The sequence below is a fragment of the Nomia melanderi genome, chromosome 11, assembly GCF_051020985.1.
Source record: "Nomia melanderi isolate GNS246 chromosome 11, iyNomMela1, whole genome shotgun sequence".
Classification (NCBI taxonomy): Eukaryota; Metazoa; Arthropoda; class Insecta; order Hymenoptera; family Halictidae; genus Nomia; species Nomia melanderi.
The window spans coordinates 17,953,282-17,969,679 of NC_135009.1; the positions used below are offsets into that span (position 1 = coordinate 17,953,282).

Below are 16,398 nucleotides of genomic sequence, written 5' to 3' on the forward strand. Positions count from 1 at the left end.
ACAGCACACATTTTCTCAATGCACAAATACATACATGCCTATGTACGACTTGTGCGCAACTGTGTATCAAACATTTAATAAACTGCGTGTCGGTAAGTATCTTTTTACCGACAGTCTCATTCCAGTAGAGTGCGCTCGAATATTGTTTCACATTGCTCAATATCAAAAATCTGCTCGATACCGGATAAGATTAACAAACGGTTCGAATTTTTACATAGTCAAGAGTCGAAACGAAAACTCGAAATTGCAAGAGCAAAACCGTAAGAGTTTGACGATTCTTCTAAACTCTAGATTCTACAAGTATTTACTTTTCTATGCTTTATTCCGAATATAAGTGTTTACTTAAGTGAGCAGGTGCTTGATATTTTTAACATGTCAGTTTATAGAATACGATACTTACTATACAATAGAGTTTTCATTCATCTATAGATATAAACGTATCTACGAATACATTTATTTTTTAAATTATTCACTTTCCCGACACTATTTTGCTTTACAGTTTCATTATGTAATTCACCGATTATCATAAATGTTCGTTACACAAAATTTCACTGCACGAAATATCTGTTTAGGCCTCGAATCTATAAGTATACCGTATTCGATGGTGTAAATGTCGATTCGTTCAAAAATGAACCACGTGTGTAATATTTATGGTGATACATGACAATTTGAATTATCGATGGTTTCATGAACAAAAAAAACGAATCGACGTAGAAGTAACGAAAAAGAAAAATGTCGCGACGTCCAGAACATTCGGCTCCACCTGATGTGGTAAGAATTCATTTATTAATTACTTTGTAATCCCCGATTTGACTGTGCTTTCTTTCTTGCAGTTCTACAATGAATCCGAAGCTCAAAAGTATACGCAAAGGTAAAGGTCTTTTCTATCAATTTGTGCATATTCATTTTTTCTGCCTTTTTTTCTTTTCTATATAGATAATTATTAATCTATACTCACAATTGTACAGTTCTCGAATGATAGAAATACAAGAGCAAATGTGCAGACGTGCCATAGAGCTTCTTCTGTTATCGGAAGATAAAACCGCCTTACTTCTAGATATCGGATGTGGTTCTGGTCTGAGTGGTAGCGTTATTGAAGAATATGGGCATGTATGGATTGGAATTGATATATCTACAGCAATGTTAGGCAAATAAAACAAATCTTTATCTGTATATCATTTCCTAATCGTCTGATTATATTTAAACTTATCAGTATCATATTTACAGGTGTAGCTTTGGAAAGAGAAGTCGATGGTGATTTAATTTTGGGAGATATGGGTCAGGGAATGCCATTCAGAGCAGGAAGTTTCGATGGAGCAGTCAGTATTTCTGCTTTACAATGGTTATGCAATGCTGATAAAAGTTCACACGAACCATCAAAGCGTATTTATCAATTCTTTTCCACCTTGTATTCGTGTTTATCGAGATCTGCTAGAGCTGTTTTTCAGTTTTACCCTGAAAACAATGAACAAATCGAATTAGTCACAGCGCAAGCTACAAAGGCTGGCTTTTACGGTGGTGTTGTAGTGGATTTTCCCAATAGTACTAAAGCAAAGAAATTCTTTTTGGTTCTAATGACTGGAGGACCCATGGTTCTTCCACAAGCTTTAGGTGTAAATGATGCGGATACAGCTATTTCTTATGCATCCAGAAGGTTGATTGCTTTTTATCGACATTTTAAATTTTATCAATCTTTTAGTCACTTTCAATACCGTATATACTTCTTTTTGTCCTTTCATTCGTAGAGAGCAAATTAAGAAAGCTAGAGGTAAACCATTAAAAAAGAGCAGGGATTGGATTGCTGAGAAAAAAGAAAGACGACGAAAACAGGGAAAGAAGGTTCCAGCGGATTCAAAATACACTGGAAGGAGAAGATGCGGTAGATTCTAATAAAAATTTTACATATATTTTTTATACGAAACATCTTGTTACGTTTATAGCTTCGACTCGATGGTCTACCGCATATATCGATGCTGTACATATATGCATACTCCTAGAATACTTGTATAGTATAAACACTTTGCAATTATTCTTATTTGTTTTCAATTTCATAATTTTCAAAACACAAACGGATATAAATTCGTGCAAATATAAGAAATTTTGCAAACATAAAATTTATCCAAATTCCAAACAATTCCAATCTATAGAGTTCAAGTAACACCTAATAATTGAACACTTTTTATAGCTTTTATTTCTGAAACAAATTCAATGAAAATTGAAGATGCTTTGTAACGTCTCAATCGCCTATGGCACATCAACTTTCAACTTATTCGGGTAACAAGAATTGAGACAAACTCTCGTGAAGCTTAGGGTGTACAGTTTCCTTCAGTTCTTCCCTATCCAGCCAACAGTGATTTAAATTAGGAGAAATATCACCACTTATATATTTTGCTAAGAAATAGAAAATCTTTGCTCCGTATTTCCCTTTGAGTCTTATATCTTTCGGATATTGGTATTGATAAAATCCAATTGGTGCATTACCATAAAAGTGTACTTTTATATTATTACCACAAAGTTCTTGAACAGTTCTCTGTGCAGTCTGAAAGAAAAACAAAGAAATGGACATTAAACGAATTATTCTATCATATTTTTATAAAAATCATACAAAATGTATTATACATACCTCTATCATAGACTCTGTATTTTTACGTATACTTTGAGGCGGAATCCATACATTAGTGTTTCCTAATTGCTTTTCCACCAATAACACTAAAGTTTTATCTAATTTACGTTGTAAAGATACAACTTTACCTTCATCCGCTTTTATAATTTAAAGAGCAAGATGTAGTGTTTGTTTTAAAAAATTTGATGCTATAAAATTAATGAAATTATTTTCGATTACATACCATTTATTCGTGGTGCAAACTTAAATGCCATTAGTTCCTTTTTGTTAGATGCCATGATATCTTCTATATTTGTACCCGAAGGCACAGCTTTCTGATTCAGATTTTCTTTAAATTTCATTTGTATTTCGGTCTCGGACAATAAACTATTCTCAAATTCGATTTGTCGTAACATATCTTGGTATCTTGCTTCTATATCTTCCATTGGCTTTGTAATAATTGGGTGACGTTCCAAACAAACAGCACTCAACAAGTCCCATTCTTTTTTACCTTTAACAATGGCTTGTGACAATAATCGAGATATAACCTTCGCCGTTGACGGATTACCTGCATAGAAGTTTTCTGTATTTCAAGGAATTATTTCTGTGATCTTATTCCTATGCAGTCCATATTCGTTCATCGTAATAATACTACTTGGTCTGGTAGTAACAGATGAAAATCAATGAAAAGTAACTTACCTTTTAGCGTATGAAACGTTAAAACTTTCATTAACATTTTTACACAATTTTATGCATCCCTGACTGAGAAATTTCACAAAATTACAAAAGATTAAAGAGCGTTCAGCGACGCACGCAATTTCAATGGAGTACGGTACACAAAATGCGCAAATACTATACTCGAGACTCGATAAATTATTGAAAGTGTTCAAATGTAAATGAAAAAGTTGCTTATAGAGGGCTAGCTATACAGTCGTTGGTCCAATTCCCGTTATTGGAAGGGTATCAGTAGAAATTAGAAAAGCCCCTTGTATCTTGGTTATCGATAGCTTACTCGTGGTCGGTGTTGGCCGGATCGGGGAAATTGAGGGGAACAGCATTACCCCCTCCTTGGCGTTACCGTCGGGTTCCGCGGTGGATGCGGGGTTGTCGAGGGATACCCGCTGATGAACAACGAGACAGTGGAAGGGATAAAAGTGGTAACCGCTCGTGATACACGCCAACACGTTATATTCATTGAATTCGTAACACCATCTATTAGCAACGAGTCCAATCTATTAAAGCCAATTGGTACGACAGTTCTGGTTTTAGATGACATTATCGTATTTCTCAAATTTTCATTTCATAAAATAGCGTTCCCCCGTTACCTCTACTCGAGGAGCTGCTCGAGTAAAAGTGGGTATGGAGAAAGTAACTTTTCACGCGAGGCACCGATTACTCGAATATTTCCATAATCCTACAAGAATGTTCGAGTGGATATGTTTAGTTACATATTATGTAACTATTTGGTATTAATAGTTTGATGAATTTCTTTTCCTTTTAAACGTTTTCTTTATGTACACAGCAGTAAGTTGTATACTTGAACCTTTTGACTGTGATATCGTTACAAGGTGGATACCTGTTATTGGGATAATTCTCAATAGAATGAAAATTTGATGCAGAAATTAATATGCTTGTCTCGTAATCGCTCGTTAACCGATATGTTTGTTCATAATGTAAAGAGGAAAGAAAAAACGCGAGAAAAAAAGAGAGAAAAAGTTGATAAAGCTTCTTGCATAGATATATATATATATATATATATATATATACATACACATACATACGTATATCGTATAATTGTATTATTGCTTTTAAGATATATACGAATAAAATTCAATTTTGTAGCGGTGCAACAAATAGTTGATGCTCGAAGAATGATATTCTGCAATATAAACAATGAAAACAGCAACAGAAGAAATAAATCCATTTACTTGTAAATAATAGCAGTGGTAGCAGTATTTATAGTGCTACCACGATAGTATTTATAAGAATAATAACAACTGGAAAGGAAAACAATTTAATAGCGACACTGACAGTAATATTTATAACAGGTCGAAGCTAATAACGAATGAAACAATCAATGAAAGTAAAACTGGTAATGTTGGCTGTACAGCGGTAAATGTAGCAGCGGTTGCAGAAGGAAAAAATAATTAGAAACAACAGTAGCGCGATAGCAACGATAACGATAACGATATTGTTGCCGCCGACGACTGGCTGTATCCACGCTGGAATAATGCTGTAATAACGCACAGGAAGAAGAGAAGAATAGTAATTACGATGACTACAAAACTATGATTATTCTGACGACAACGACAACAAAGATGATGCAAATTATTATACACTATTTCTACACTTCCAACGGTATTGTGTTATTAAAAGAACACAAGTTAATCCATCGTCTTTATAAATTCAATTGCGGAACAGAATTGCGTCCACCAGTACTGTTCCTCGCCCTCTAATCGATTTCCATAGAAGCTATCCACATATTGTATAGTTGAGAGCAAGGATGGCGGATTAGTCTGGAAAAGCGGTAAGAAGAACGAGTAGTTTAAACGATTCGAACAGACGGCGGTCACCGCGCGCGATACGTGGAAGAGTCGACATACGACTGACCTTGATAATAACGTAGACCAAAACAGGAATAAGATCATCGGCCGCGGGTACTCCTCTCTCGGTTGCCATTGAAAGCAAATTCATAATGGTGGTGGAGCAACGAAAGACACATTGCAACTTGTCTCTAGGAGTTTTGTACGCTGATATTACCGCTAGTTCCGCTTGAGCCCAAGGCCAGGGACATTCGTAATGATATATCTTCGGAATACGTAGATCTTTGTGGTTGGGGGTGACAAGTTTCGCCAGTTTCTTAATATGATCGTGAAGCAATTGATCTCTGTAAACGTCTCCGTCTCCGTTTGGATAAAGAGCATTGTGATAGACACGCGCCATTACGGTCCTTTCCACCACAACTCTGGCCAACGCCAGCTGATTTTCACTCGCGCCTACGAATACGACGGCGCATAATTATGATAAACCGTACGAGTACTGGTACGCGTCTCGGACAAGAATGCTGCTGCGAAATTGTTCTCTCTCGCGTTCCCACCTTATTTTCGACACCGATGCGTTACTCGCCCCAATGCGCGACGAGTCAAAGCGACGAGTCAAAGCGACGAATCAAAGCGACGAATCAAAGCAACGAACAAAAGCGAGACCCAGCGAGAGGCTTCTCCGAACTCTGTGCTGTTCGTATCGTGCGAGCATTCTGGTACAAGACGCGTAATATTCGTGAACGGTGATTATTATTTACATTGCCATATCGGATCATTGTCCATTTTAGCGTGGACCTCTCCCAGGAAATTATCGACCAAATCTTGTTTCTCGTCTGCCAGCGTGAGCTTTTTGAATTCGTCGCAAAACCGTGAGAGAAGCGACTCTCTTTTCTCCAAAAAGACCCGCACGCAAACGGATACGAGGTGATTGTTGACGGCATCACGATCACACTTTACTCTGATGCACAACCTTCGGGCAATTACAAAGTATGTGAATCGTTGTGCCTTAGTAGCGCGGATCTTGTTGAAATTGAGGAGAAAATAATACCTGTCCAAATGGGCCACAGTCGAGAGTAAACCTTGTCGACATCGAATCAAGTATGCGATGTAAGGCGATCGCTTTTGATACTCTTCGCGTAAAGATTTGAACAACTTCCTACATCCGTCGTCGTTAAACAATCGCACGCAGCGCAATGTTTCGTGCAGGTGAGCTATCAACGCTCTGTCTTGTAAATTGATAGCTTCCGCCAGCTGTAGCTGCAGAAAAGCGACCAGTTCGTTTTCTTTTCGTGACCACGTGTTTCGCTGAAACAAAACCATCTCCGCGTCTTTTAACGCTTCGAGCGGGCCAGATTTTCCGTGGTGAAACGATTACGAGTATCATAAACATACAATACTACCTCGGTTGTAGCGGTCCAAGGGATATGTTGAAGGTCCGCTGTACTAAGCACCATGCGCAGCTTCCTCTTTGCATCCGCGAACGCGTACGACAACTCCACGTTGTTCGGATCGATGAGCAATCTTTCGTCCTCCGCCGTTTCTTTCGTACGAGATTGGTTGCTTTCGATCGATGCCGTGTCACTCGCCGCGCTTGGTTTCCTCCTGTATTTCGCCAAAATGTCGTCTGTGCTGTCTAAAAGGTCGTTCAAAGGTGTATATTGTCCTTTCCTATGTTCGAAGCAAGGCGATAGTTACCAATGGTCACGTTGCAAGAAGTCGACGTTACATCCTCCGACATTATTCTTCGCAGTCTGTGTCGCCCTACATCGACGCTCTCTCCGGCGGCCTCTCGATCGTAACATCTGCCGATATTGTCATCGGTGCCACGGATCGTCTTGCCCCGGCGATTCCTCAGAGACATTTTCAATTTACCGAAGAAACCTCTTTTGTTCTTTTGCTCGTCGTCCAACAGCTCCTTGTCCCCGCGTTCAGCCGTCATGTCGAAGCTAATACTTTTCGGAATCGCGCCACTGGACATGATGGGTTTCGGAGAATCGTTGGTAGAGCTGGTATCGATCAGTTCGCAGTTTCCGTTCACCAACGCGCCTCCCGACAACGTCAACGCCGAATTCGTTACATTCTTTGTTCGAGACTCGGAGCTAGAACTGCTACTGTTCGACGTTAAACTGCCAGTGCTCAGTCCGACGGCGCTCTCCGAGCCAGATCTTTCGTTGACGGTCGAACCGACCGAGGCGATGCCGTTTCCCAGTCCCTAGACAAACATAACACACAGTTGAACGACTCGGGCTCGGAAAGCAACGACAAGTGGAGAAACACAGACCTCCGATTTCAACGTCAATTCGGCGTTTTGCGATTTTTCCGAACTCGACAGAACCGGCGGCGAGAGATGATTGGCCAGCAGCAAGGCCGGCGTAACAGCTGCGATCCCGATATGATTGTGAGACGAGCTCGTTTGACGTTCCATCTGACTTTTCCCATCGTCGATGTGAAGTTTGTCTATCAGATGAACCAACGTGTCCTCGCCCAGCGATTTACCGTAATCCGTAATGTGACCGATATTGTTGGCATTCTTGTCGACATATTCCAGAGCGTTCCCTCGATAATCGGTCCCGTTCTCGTTTCGTTCGGTCGCATTCGCGGACGACGCGGAAGGGGACGTTGCCGGTGACGACGGAATGGTCGCGGAGAATCCCGCACCCTCCCTGTTACTCGACATCGTTTCGAAGCAGGTGATCGTCGACACGCACTCGCTCGAGGTCACGCTATGCTCTGGATAGGAATAAAGTGCAAGATTACGGTAAAGATCCTTGCCGCGACATGGAAGGATATGCGAGGATTCTTACTGTGCGACAATGTTTCGTCGGTAACCTCTGCCTCGCTGCGTGCCTCGACTTCGATTTCGGATCTCGCGGTATCATCGGATCTGCGAGTGAGACCAACACTGTACACGCATTAAACGTGGATGGTAAAAGAGTTATACCTTGCGACACTGGCGGTATCGTCGGTATCGACTTCGGTCAGTCTCTCCGAATCGCTAGCCAACACGTCGGTGCTCCATGCTTCGGACGCCGTTTCGCTGACATCTAGCACAGCTTGCGGAATCGAGTCCGACGCTGTTGGTAAAATTGGAGCGTTCGGTTCGCCCGACGGAGGATACGCTATCTTATCCTGTTGCTCGACCATCTCGCTGTCCGAAGCTAGCACGTCCGTAGACCACGTGTCGGACACCATCGAAACGGTCTCGTCCCCTGGAAAATGGAGCAACCAACGGTTCGATTCGCGACTTCCCTTACCCCTCTACCTTCGATCGTCGTATCAATATTTCTCTTCTAAATTACCTTCGATCAACTTTTTGATCTCAAACTTGCAAAACTTGTCGTCTATTTCGGACCGGCTTTGTTTCGTCGGTATATTCGGTGGAGGCAAATCCATCTGTCGCGCTTCGCCGGTTGCTCGTCCATCGTCTCCTTCGGTGATCTGAGAGGACGGCGTGTCGCGGCCTACGCAAATATCAACATTCGTGTCTTTCGCTGGAAAGCTGTAAAGCTATCCTAGCCAGAGCACACCAACGAACCTGATATATTTGGCGTTCCTCGCCCCGAAACGCTGGCAGACACCATATCCGATAAATTATCGTTTTGATCTTCCGTCTCTAATTCGAGGGAAGAAGCAACGCTGTGGTTCGAAGCAGCTTCCGATACAGCCTCCAAGTTATCCGATGTGTTTCCAATGAAGCTTTCAAATAAAACTAACAGTATTTCACGTCAACGCGAGTTCCTTGTACAAGGATGCGCAGTCGAGTAGATTAATGCCTTCCAAACGTTGCTCTACCTTCTACCTTCGTTCACAGCCGTTGCAACGGAACAAACTACCGGGCATCGTTTACCCCAATGAACGTGGACGAAGCACGAAAAGCTCGGGTTCTCATCTGGAAGACATTATCGACGCGCTCGACTGCGTATATATACTACAAACCGCAACGACCGCGACAAACCACATACGTCTGTTTAGAATAAGATTCGTGTTCGTATGTGTACGTTCGCATATTATTAGATCAAACACGAATCATTTCAATACAAGTACCTTCGTTGTGGGATAACGAGAATCGTGTCTTCTTCTCTTGCGTCTCGATACGCTCGACGCTACAACTTTCTCGTGTGTCGTGCACATTTCTCATTGCATCCGAAAGGTTCAGTGTAACCGGCCCGTTTTCCATATTATTCTCGAGTTCTGTACACAGCACCTGCATTATTCGAGACAAACGGGACGATGATACACCGAAAACTTGGACAAACGAAACTTTACAGCGTATACCGTCAGAGATGAATGATTCTATGTACTTTCTGTTCGCTAAGAAGTCCCACGAATTCTCCTGTGTTCGGCCCAAAAGGAATCACGAGGACATCTTGACAACTCTTGTCGGCAGACTCCTCTTCGGGAGTCGAGACACCGTTCACTTCGTCTCCTCCGTCGTTGGTCGCATTCGACGAGTACGACGACGATGACGACGACACTCTTACTCCGAGTCCTTTCCCTGGAGTAAAACAAAGTTTCGCAAATTACAAATAGTACACATTTCACGAATGAGAAGCCACCGAAAGAAAGAGCATCGAAAAGCACAGCGTCTTCACCTTTTCCTAAGAAACCTCCGCGTCTATTGGTAGTATCAACGCAAATATTATTAGTCAATTTATTACTTGTCAATGAACCGGGAGGTAACTGAGACAGCATATCGACCAACTGTTTCGCATCCAACACATTCGATTGTCCATCGTTTTCGACTGCAGTGTCCGCAGCTACAGTTTGCAGAAATATAATCAGCGTGTTCAACTCTGTTTCTGTGAACAAAGCAGCGGAACGAGAAAGTCCTCGCAGCTTGTTACTATCAATGATATTAGGCTCATCTTCGAGTTCTTCCGTAGCGCTGTCCACCATCACATCTATTATCGACGAAACAGAATCCTTGTCGAATTTTCGGTAAAGATCGAACGTTTTCCCGTCTACCGTTTGATATTTCATTAGAGAGAGCATTTGCAGAATTTGTCCAACTTGCATCAGATTGAATCTCGCAACGTAGCTGATAGGGGCGTCCGTAATACCATACGGTTCGGGATTCACTATCGCTGGACATATGAAATATGTGAAAACCAAGTCGGTGCACATCGCGTGAACCTCCTTTGCGTCAATGTTCCCATTTTTCCCCAAAAGACCCGCCATTTGTCTAACCAACCAACAAACGCTGCTTGGGAAACAGTGCATATTCTCCCGTATGCTGACTATGAATCTTTGCGTTATTCGAAACAAAGAATTGATAGTCCATAATCTGTGACGTTGCAACTTGGCATCGTACTCGGGGGTACCCTCTTTACCAAATTTTTTCAATCTTTCGGATGGCGGGAACCTTATGGGTGCCTTGTCCGGGTCGATGTCGAGAAACATTTCATCTTCCATTAGTAACTGTACAATAGGATTATGTAAAGCAGCAGTCAAGAAAAACTTAGCCGAAAAAACGCTCTCATGAAAGACCGAGTAAAACCTAGAAAAAGCGCAGGTCCCGTGTCTGAGCAACCTTCGAGGATTATCCGATGGAACAATTTGTAGCAACATCAGATGTCTCAGCAGCTTTAACACTAGAATTTTATCCTCCGGTAACAAGCAACTACCGTATAAACCTGCTGCCAGTGATTGTACGATATTTTGCACCGAATCTGGTAATAATTTTTCTCCCTCCACTAAACACGAAGCAACCAGTTTAGGAGACTTCCTAAGCGCTCCCAAGAATTCTCCGTACGATAAACAGGCCTGGTAACGTAGATATTTGTATGCATCTATAAAGTGCGAATTTTCCAATGTATTTGCTTTTTGACAACAGGACGCCGGCGTACAATCGGGTCTAGACATTATCAGTCGATTCAGATTCACTCTCTGCTGTGCCGTGATCCATGCTTGTTGAGCCAAATTCGACGAAGCGTACAACACCTAAAAACATTCACACGATACTCGTGATTGCTACTGTTCCGTAATATCTATGGGCTATCCGGTCTTTCCATTAATCGCCGTTCAAGATGTACCTTCTCGTTCAGTATTTGCAAATTTTGCTGTTCAGAACTGACAAACAATCGTTCCTGACGTAGATGACTGGCTAATTCGATCATATCCCACTGCAGCGATCCCAAGGATTCTATGCTGTTTGCAGACGACATTACTTAGCATACCTGTAAAAACGAATAACACGGTGTAAGAAGAATGCCAATTAATTTCACCCGATTCTATTAAAGTTTATTCAAATGTTTGCAATCTTGAAACTTTTATACAATATCGCTGCAGTCGATATGAAAGTAGCATGGCACGGTCGAACCGATACAATCAACAAACCTGTATTGATTAAAAACAGATATTTCTTTCTATCTCCTTGTGTAAACAAACTTTTTACGAAATGGCTAGAAAACACACTCAAGCAGAATAGCACAAATGTTGCCAAGTACAAAAGCGAAATCGTAACAAACAGGTTTTATCAAAATTCTGTACTGTTCTAAAATGTAAAACTCTTTTCTACTTCAAGTAAACGTATTTCAACGATTTTCGATTAAATCTTTCTCAAAAAATCACGGTTCTTTATTGTTGTCCTTTTTATCTCGAAACAACACTCCCACTGACGCACGAACATTTTCTGTTTTAGGTTAGAATTTTCTTCGACAAATGGCTGTGCTTGCACTTTAAATCGAAAACTAGGTATCGATACACAGTACGCGATTTTCGATCATCCAAGCGTTTCGATATGTGAAGAAAGAAAAAAGATATTCAATTAAAGGTCGAAGATATCGATTTTGCTGTGCAAAGGCAATTTCACCTCCTTACTTATTTATATGTGTATATATATATACATATATATGTACACATTTATATACATGTAGGTTAGATATTATGTATTTGCCATTTAAATGATGAAGGTGTTGTGTTCCATTTAAGAGAGCTGTATTATCATTATTTAAAATAACCAATGCTTTTTTACTTCTACGAAATCTTAAAATATCCTTTAATTGCAATCAAATATAAAGAATTGTGGTTATCGGTTGTAAGGTAGAACAGGATAAGGAAAATTACATAAATATTTCTATGCGCAAGTATAATGAAAAATCAAAGCAATTACATCTATTGAAATTATAAAAACAGAAAAGAAGAAAATGACAAATATTGTTTTTGGAATAAAAAAATTCAATTCCGAATGTTGGACGGTTATTTTTGCGGAGGTATACGGTGCCGTGGTTTACATAGATCGTTATGCGACTGAATGCTTACACTGGTACGCAGCTGGCAATGGTTACATGGCTTTGAAAAATGCTGGTGCGATTGCGGTTCACGAGCTCGGCATGTATCATTTTCGAGTGAGCTCACAATTTATATTAAATCATAAATTAAGATAAACAATGAAGGAATTCAACTATCACATTCATAAAATCTTTTATCGTCAACATAAAGTATATTCATTATTTTTAGTATCCGGAAGTCAAAGATGCCAAGAAAGCTGTTATCGTGTCCACAACAGGTGATCCGGCATTCTATCAGCGAACAATCAAAATGATTTTAGCTAAAAATACGTTCAACAGTTTGACAATATATTGTAGTATTCCATGTTGCACTACTAATTATCCTGCAACCCATTCAAAACAAGATAAGTTGAATTACATTAAATTAAAAAAAGATATCGAAGCTTGGATGATCTCGAAAAACATGTTGCAGGTTTGTTTATTATTTGTTTATATTTTTATGCGAGTAGTATCAATATTTGTTGAATTTTTATATTTTAATGGAGTTTTCTTTTGTACATTTGAATGTCTTGTAAATGCATAAAACCTGTAGTCTAATCACTATCACCATCAGTTGATTCGAACGATTCATTTACAAACCAGTATTACATTTAATTTCTTGTTTCAACCATGATAAATTCATTTGTAGGATCCTTCTGTTAGCATCATCCATGTACCACTTTTAATTGCTCCTTTGAACGATCATCTGTTTGTGACACCTCCATTTGGAGATTTAATGCCACCTTTAAACACAAGTATCGTGGAAGATACATCTGCAGAGATATGTCTTATAGCAAATTCATTTTACAAATTATTCGACAGTCTTAATGCCAAAATAGAAGTGTATTCTGTTGGGAAGTTGAGCGATCTCTTAGCAGAAAATTTGGAGAACTACTTTGTTAATGGTGTTCATCAAAATGTAAGTAACAAACTAACGATAAAATAACAAAGCATAAGTTGAACTGTTTATTTTTGTCTGCATAGCATTCGTCGCGAGTCAAAGAAGTAGGAGTATCACTTATTTTATTGGATCGAACGTTAGACCTCTGTACTCCTACTAGCAATAATACGGAGTCGTTTCTCGCCAAAGTATTGGGAGCACTTCCACGTTTGCCACAGCACAATAACGATGTAGCGATTAATATGTCTCCCGCATTTGGAACGACAGAGGTAAAATATGATCTAACGCGTTAGCGTATATTTTAACAGATTTACATCATAGATGTAATTTAATAATTTCCATTACACCACGTGTATTTTTCTGTATCATTATTAAGGGAATTTTACGAATGTACAAAGTACCTGGATGTTTAGCGAGTATAGAGAAATCTATGATCAATTTCTTTGTTTCGGAAAATGAAAAAAAGTTATTAACTACGGCAAATCAGATGTTGAACAATATCTCTATGAAGGATAGTTCAAAATTGAGAACACCAGTGAGAATTTCCGGTCATAGTTTAGAAAAAGCTGTTAACAAACTTCAAGGTACAAACAGCATCGATTCTATGATGAACTATATAGAAAAGATGCAGGTAATTTATTGCCTTTTCTTTTCTGTTCTTCCCACCGGAAACGCATAGATTGCTTTTAATCAGATTTCCACTACAACGCAGGCTATTATGGCGATAGTTGAAGCATCAATTTCGCAGAAAACCAGTCAGTTTGAATTCCTTACCAGCTTAGAGAAATTGGCATTGCAAAATCTTTCCGTGAGCCGGGAGTCCTCGAGTATACTCGCGCAAGTATAATCAGTAATACCGTTTCAGTCATGTAATTCCGCAATTAGTACATGTCATCGAACGAACATCAATTTTTCGAATATCCTTTTAGTTGAGTAACGTTGTACGAACCCGCAATTTTCGAAGACTCGATATCGAAAATTTGTTAGCATTGTTGATACACGTTTACGCCCTTGCGGGAACGCAAATTCGATTTTCCACACAACAAGAACAACAATTGGAGGAATCACTCGCAGCTGCAATTTTCGAAGACTTTGAAACGTTCAAAAAGAATCCATCGACCAACAAAATATCAACTTCTCAACGGACATTACTATTACTGGGTATACATTATTATACGGTACATTGTTCAAATAACATAAACGGCAGTTCATTTATTCCAGTTATTTTTATGTAAGGAGCAACTGACGCGGCCGCAGCACGTGAAACGTCGCATAAAATAGCGGCGCGTATCATTCATACTCTTCAATTAATCGCAAAACAACGCTCATTTTTGCAAGATTACAGGTATATTTTGAAATAAAATATTAGAAGTTTTCTATCGTTGTGACCGACGAATGCAATATTTTAACACGTCGAATGTCCACTATTTACAGATTCCTCATGATAAAAACAACTTCGCAAGAAACAATCCGGCATGTTAGCATTGTGGAACAGATAATCGAAGACATCTTTCATACGAGTACAAGTCGAGAACTGCGTGATCTACGCCAACGGTCGTCTTCGCTAATTTCAGCTGGCTTCAAGTAAGCATTTTAATACTTTCTGGTACAATTTATATTTATACGACTAAAACACATGATATTTAAATCTTTAATTTCTTATATACCGCAGCTTATTATTAAGAGGTAAAGCAAAGCGTCATCCTCGTGACAATCCCTATATTTTATTGTACATTATTGGAGGGTTTACCGCAGAAGAAGCAAAATTAATACAAGAAGTCTCTTTGATTCCGAATAAAAATGAGACACCCCATGTAATATTAGCAGGATCACGACTGTTAAATCCATTAGATATCGTAGATAAGATATTGTTCCACTGACACATTTTGTTCCGGATATGAAATGTATAAATAGAATGAAATTTATCCTTCTCCTTAGTCGATTTCCCATTTAATACCACTCGCCGACACAGAGTAACAGATATGTTTAATAGCTTCCCCCCTTTCTAATGTACATGTGAATTTTCGTAATCCGTTTGCTTTGCGTAAATGTATCTTACATTCTGTGTCATTCGTAGAGGGATCTATTGTACTTCTTTTAGCTTTGTAATTAATGGTACTTTCATAAGGTTTGGTATATACTGTTACAACATTAAACAAGTTTGTCTGCTTTTTGACGAGTTTTAATAACCTTTTTATATAAGTATCGATTGTAACAACATTGTTTTCGCGCTCCTGCCAGTAATAAGCCGTCATACTATCGATTGCTAAAAGGGCAATTTTGGCATTACTAAGAAACATATCGTCCAATGTACGCAACATCAGAAGAAATTGTTCGCTATGATAACAATTGATTACTTTCAAATTGGACAGAGAATTCTGAATAATATTTATTTTCTCAAGTTCCGTGTCGAGGGGATCGAACTTGAACGATTCAGCATAGGCAACGTTCACAACACCAGTCATTATCTCGATCAAACGCGAGACTTGAAAATGATGGTCCGTATTTATTAAAATAGCAGGAGCGTTGCAACCTTTAATTCGAACAGTTCCATGATAATCTGGTAGGATACATTTTGCGAGCAATTGAGAAAGAAGAAGAGTTTTTCCGGATGAATGTGCGCCATTTATTTCTATAACGTCTGTACTTTTAGGTCCTTCGAGGAACAAAGTATCCTCCAGTTCTTGCAGACTCGGTTTTTTATTTAATCTTGCGAACAGTTCCACACCGGATTCTATTTGTGATTGCATAGAGATTCTCCTTTATCTTCTTCCAATAAATTGTATTAATCACCTTTGAATAGCTCTGTGTAAAAATATGCATAGAGTTGCAAGAAATATTTCAAACTTGTACACGTAATTTAAGCATACATACATATATATATAATACTTCTGTGCACATGTACATATATACATATATGCGCACAAAGGAGTTTTATTTCTACTGTGTAGAGAGCATAAAGATGAACATTGCGATTTAGTTTTGTAACGAAAATTGATGTGTACGTAAATGTTGATTAAAAAAGAATAAACAAACACGTAAAACGAATGTTGGATTAAACGAAATGAAAATTGTCGTTAAGTA

At 39.2% G+C, this 16,398-nt stretch overlaps 5 protein-coding genes across 11 annotated transcripts; 2 read left to right on the plus strand and 3 right to left on the minus strand.

Annotated features, from left to right (window-relative positions):
• Window positions 1-620: 620 nt before the first annotated feature.
• LOC116432011 (18S rRNA (guanine-N(7))-methyltransferase) lies at window positions 621-3,005 on the plus strand. Its single transcript, XM_031988261.2, has 5 exons — window positions 621-771; window positions 834-871; window positions 969-1,147; window positions 1,228-1,654; window positions 1,746-3,005. The coding sequence occupies exons 1-5, from the start codon at window positions 733-735 to the stop codon at window positions 1,888-1,890; spliced, it is 828 nt and encodes a 275-aa protein (XP_031844121.1). The 5' UTR covers window positions 621-732; the 3' UTR covers window positions 1,891-3,005.
• mRpL46 (mitochondrial ribosomal protein L46) lies at window positions 1,164-3,741 on the minus strand. 5 transcript variants are annotated; one of them, XM_031988267.2, is made up of 5 exons: window positions 3,302-3,739; window positions 3,171-3,185; window positions 2,847-3,113; window positions 2,624-2,760; window positions 1,164-2,539 (listed from the first exon to the last, which is right to left on the minus strand). In XM_031988267.2, exons 1-5 carry the CDS (start codon window positions 3,336-3,338, stop codon window positions 2,267-2,269), a joined length of 729 nt encoding a protein of 242 aa, XP_031844127.1. In that variant the 5' UTR covers window positions 3,339-3,739; the 3' UTR covers window positions 1,164-2,266. The 5 variants fall into 5 exon arrangements, with proteins under 5 accessions (XP_031844127.1, XP_031844128.1, XP_031844129.1 ...); XM_031988268.2 differs by lacking the exon at window positions 3,171-3,185 and having other exon boundaries at window positions 3,615-3,741; XM_031988269.2 differs by lacking the exon at window positions 3,171-3,185.
• A 769-nt stretch (window positions 3,742-4,510) lies between these two features.
• On the minus strand, window positions 4,511-11,987 carry Gapvd1 (GTPase activating protein and VPS9 domains 1). 2 transcript variants are annotated; one of them, XM_031988250.2, is made up of 16 exons: window positions 11,482-11,987; window positions 11,178-11,321; window positions 9,738-11,085; window positions 9,447-9,640; window positions 9,190-9,349; window positions 8,681-8,854; window positions 8,445-8,606; window positions 8,087-8,354; window positions 7,950-8,029; window positions 7,427-7,875; window positions 6,841-7,357; window positions 6,546-6,778; window positions 6,194-6,450; window positions 5,904-6,115; window positions 5,213-5,598; window positions 4,511-5,118 (listed from the first exon to the last, which is right to left on the minus strand). In XM_031988250.2, exons 2-16 carry the CDS (start codon window positions 11,307-11,309, stop codon window positions 4,987-4,989), a joined length of 4,704 nt encoding a protein of 1,567 aa, XP_031844110.1. In that variant the 5' UTR covers window positions 11,310-11,321; window positions 11,482-11,987; the 3' UTR covers window positions 4,511-4,986. The 2 variants fall into 2 exon arrangements, with proteins under 2 accessions (XP_031844110.1, XP_076227955.1); XM_076371840.1 differs by having other exon boundaries at window positions 7,950-8,047.
• Window positions 11,988-12,022: 35 nt separating this feature from the next.
• LOC116432007 (sec1 family domain-containing protein 2) lies at window positions 12,023-16,362 on the plus strand. 2 transcript variants are annotated; one of them, XM_031988252.2, is made up of 11 exons: window positions 12,023-12,186; window positions 12,280-12,474; window positions 12,604-12,846; window positions 13,063-13,332; window positions 13,398-13,583; window positions 13,691-13,945; window positions 14,027-14,155; window positions 14,244-14,475; window positions 14,551-14,659; window positions 14,749-14,898; window positions 14,987-16,362. In XM_031988252.2, exons 2-11 carry the CDS (start codon window positions 12,445-12,447, stop codon window positions 15,192-15,194), a joined length of 1,812 nt encoding a protein of 603 aa, XP_031844112.1. In that variant the 5' UTR covers window positions 12,023-12,186; window positions 12,280-12,444; the 3' UTR covers window positions 15,195-16,362. The 2 variants fall into 2 exon arrangements, with proteins under 2 accessions (XP_031844112.1, XP_031844111.1); XM_031988251.2 differs by having other exon boundaries at window positions 12,023-12,491.
• Xrcc2 (X-ray repair cross complementing 2) lies at window positions 15,019-16,064 on the minus strand. The gene has a single exon (XM_076371843.1). The coding sequence runs from the start codon at window positions 16,062-16,064 to the stop codon at window positions 15,249-15,251; it is 816 nt and encodes a 271-aa protein (XP_076227958.1). The 3' UTR covers window positions 15,019-15,248.
• Window positions 16,363-16,398: the final 36 nt, after the last annotated feature.

What these genes read in the sequence shown, in the direction of transcription:
- LOC116432011 (XM_031988261.2), top strand. Translation starts at nt 733, where the DNA reads ATGTCGCGACGTCCAGAACATTCGGCTCCACCTGATGTG. An exon ending in GCTCAAAAGTATACGCAAAG is followed by an intron (nt 872 to 968) that starts GTAAAGGTCTTT and finishes ACAATTGTACAG; the next exon opens with TTCTCGAATGATAGAAATAC. An exon ending in ATTTCTTATGCATCCAGAAG is followed by an intron (nt 1,655 to 1,745) that starts GTTGATTGCTTT and finishes TTTCATTCGTAG; the next exon opens with AGAGCAAATTAAGAAAGCTA.
- mRpL46 (XM_031988265.2), bottom strand. Translation starts at nt 3,338, where the DNA reads ATGTTAATGAAAGTTTTAACGTTTCATACGCTAAAAG. An exon ending in AACGTTTCATACGCTAAAAG is followed by an intron (nt 3,186 to 3,301) that starts GTAAGTTACTTT and finishes CTTGAAATACAG; the next exon opens with AAAACTTCTATGCAGGTAAT. An exon ending in ATACAGAGTCTATGATAGAG is followed by an intron (nt 2,540 to 2,623) that starts GTATGTATAATA and finishes TTTTTCTTTCAG; the next exon opens with ACTGCACAGAGAACTGTTCA.
- Gapvd1 (XM_076371840.1), bottom strand. Translation starts at nt 11,309, where the DNA reads ATGTCGTCTGCAAACAGCATAGAATCCTTGGGATCGCTGCAGTGGGAT. An exon ending in GATCAAAAAGTTGATCGAAG is followed by an intron (nt 8,355 to 8,444) that starts GTAATTTAGAAG and finishes TCCATTTTCCAG; the next exon opens with GGGACGAGACCGTTTCGATG. An exon ending in ACTGTGGCCCATTTGGACAG is followed by an intron (nt 6,116 to 6,193) that starts GTATTATTTTCT and finishes AATTGCCCGAAG; the next exon opens with GTTGTGCATCAGAGTAAAGT.
- LOC116432007 (XM_031988251.2), top strand. Translation starts at nt 12,291, where the DNA reads ATGACAAATATTGTTTTTGGAATAAAAAAATTCAATTCCGAATGTTGG. An exon ending in TTAATGGTGTTCATCAAAAT is followed by an intron (nt 13,333 to 13,397) that starts GTAAGTAACAAA and finishes TTGTCTGCATAG; the next exon opens with CATTCGTCGCGAGTCAAAGA. An exon ending in CCTCGAGTATACTCGCGCAA is followed by an intron (nt 14,156 to 14,243) that starts GTATAATCAGTA and finishes ATATCCTTTTAG; the next exon opens with TTGAGTAACGTTGTACGAAC.
- Xrcc2 (XM_076371843.1), bottom strand. Translation starts at nt 16,064, where the DNA reads ATGCAATCACAAATAGAATCCGGTGTGGAACTGTTCGCAAGATTAAAT.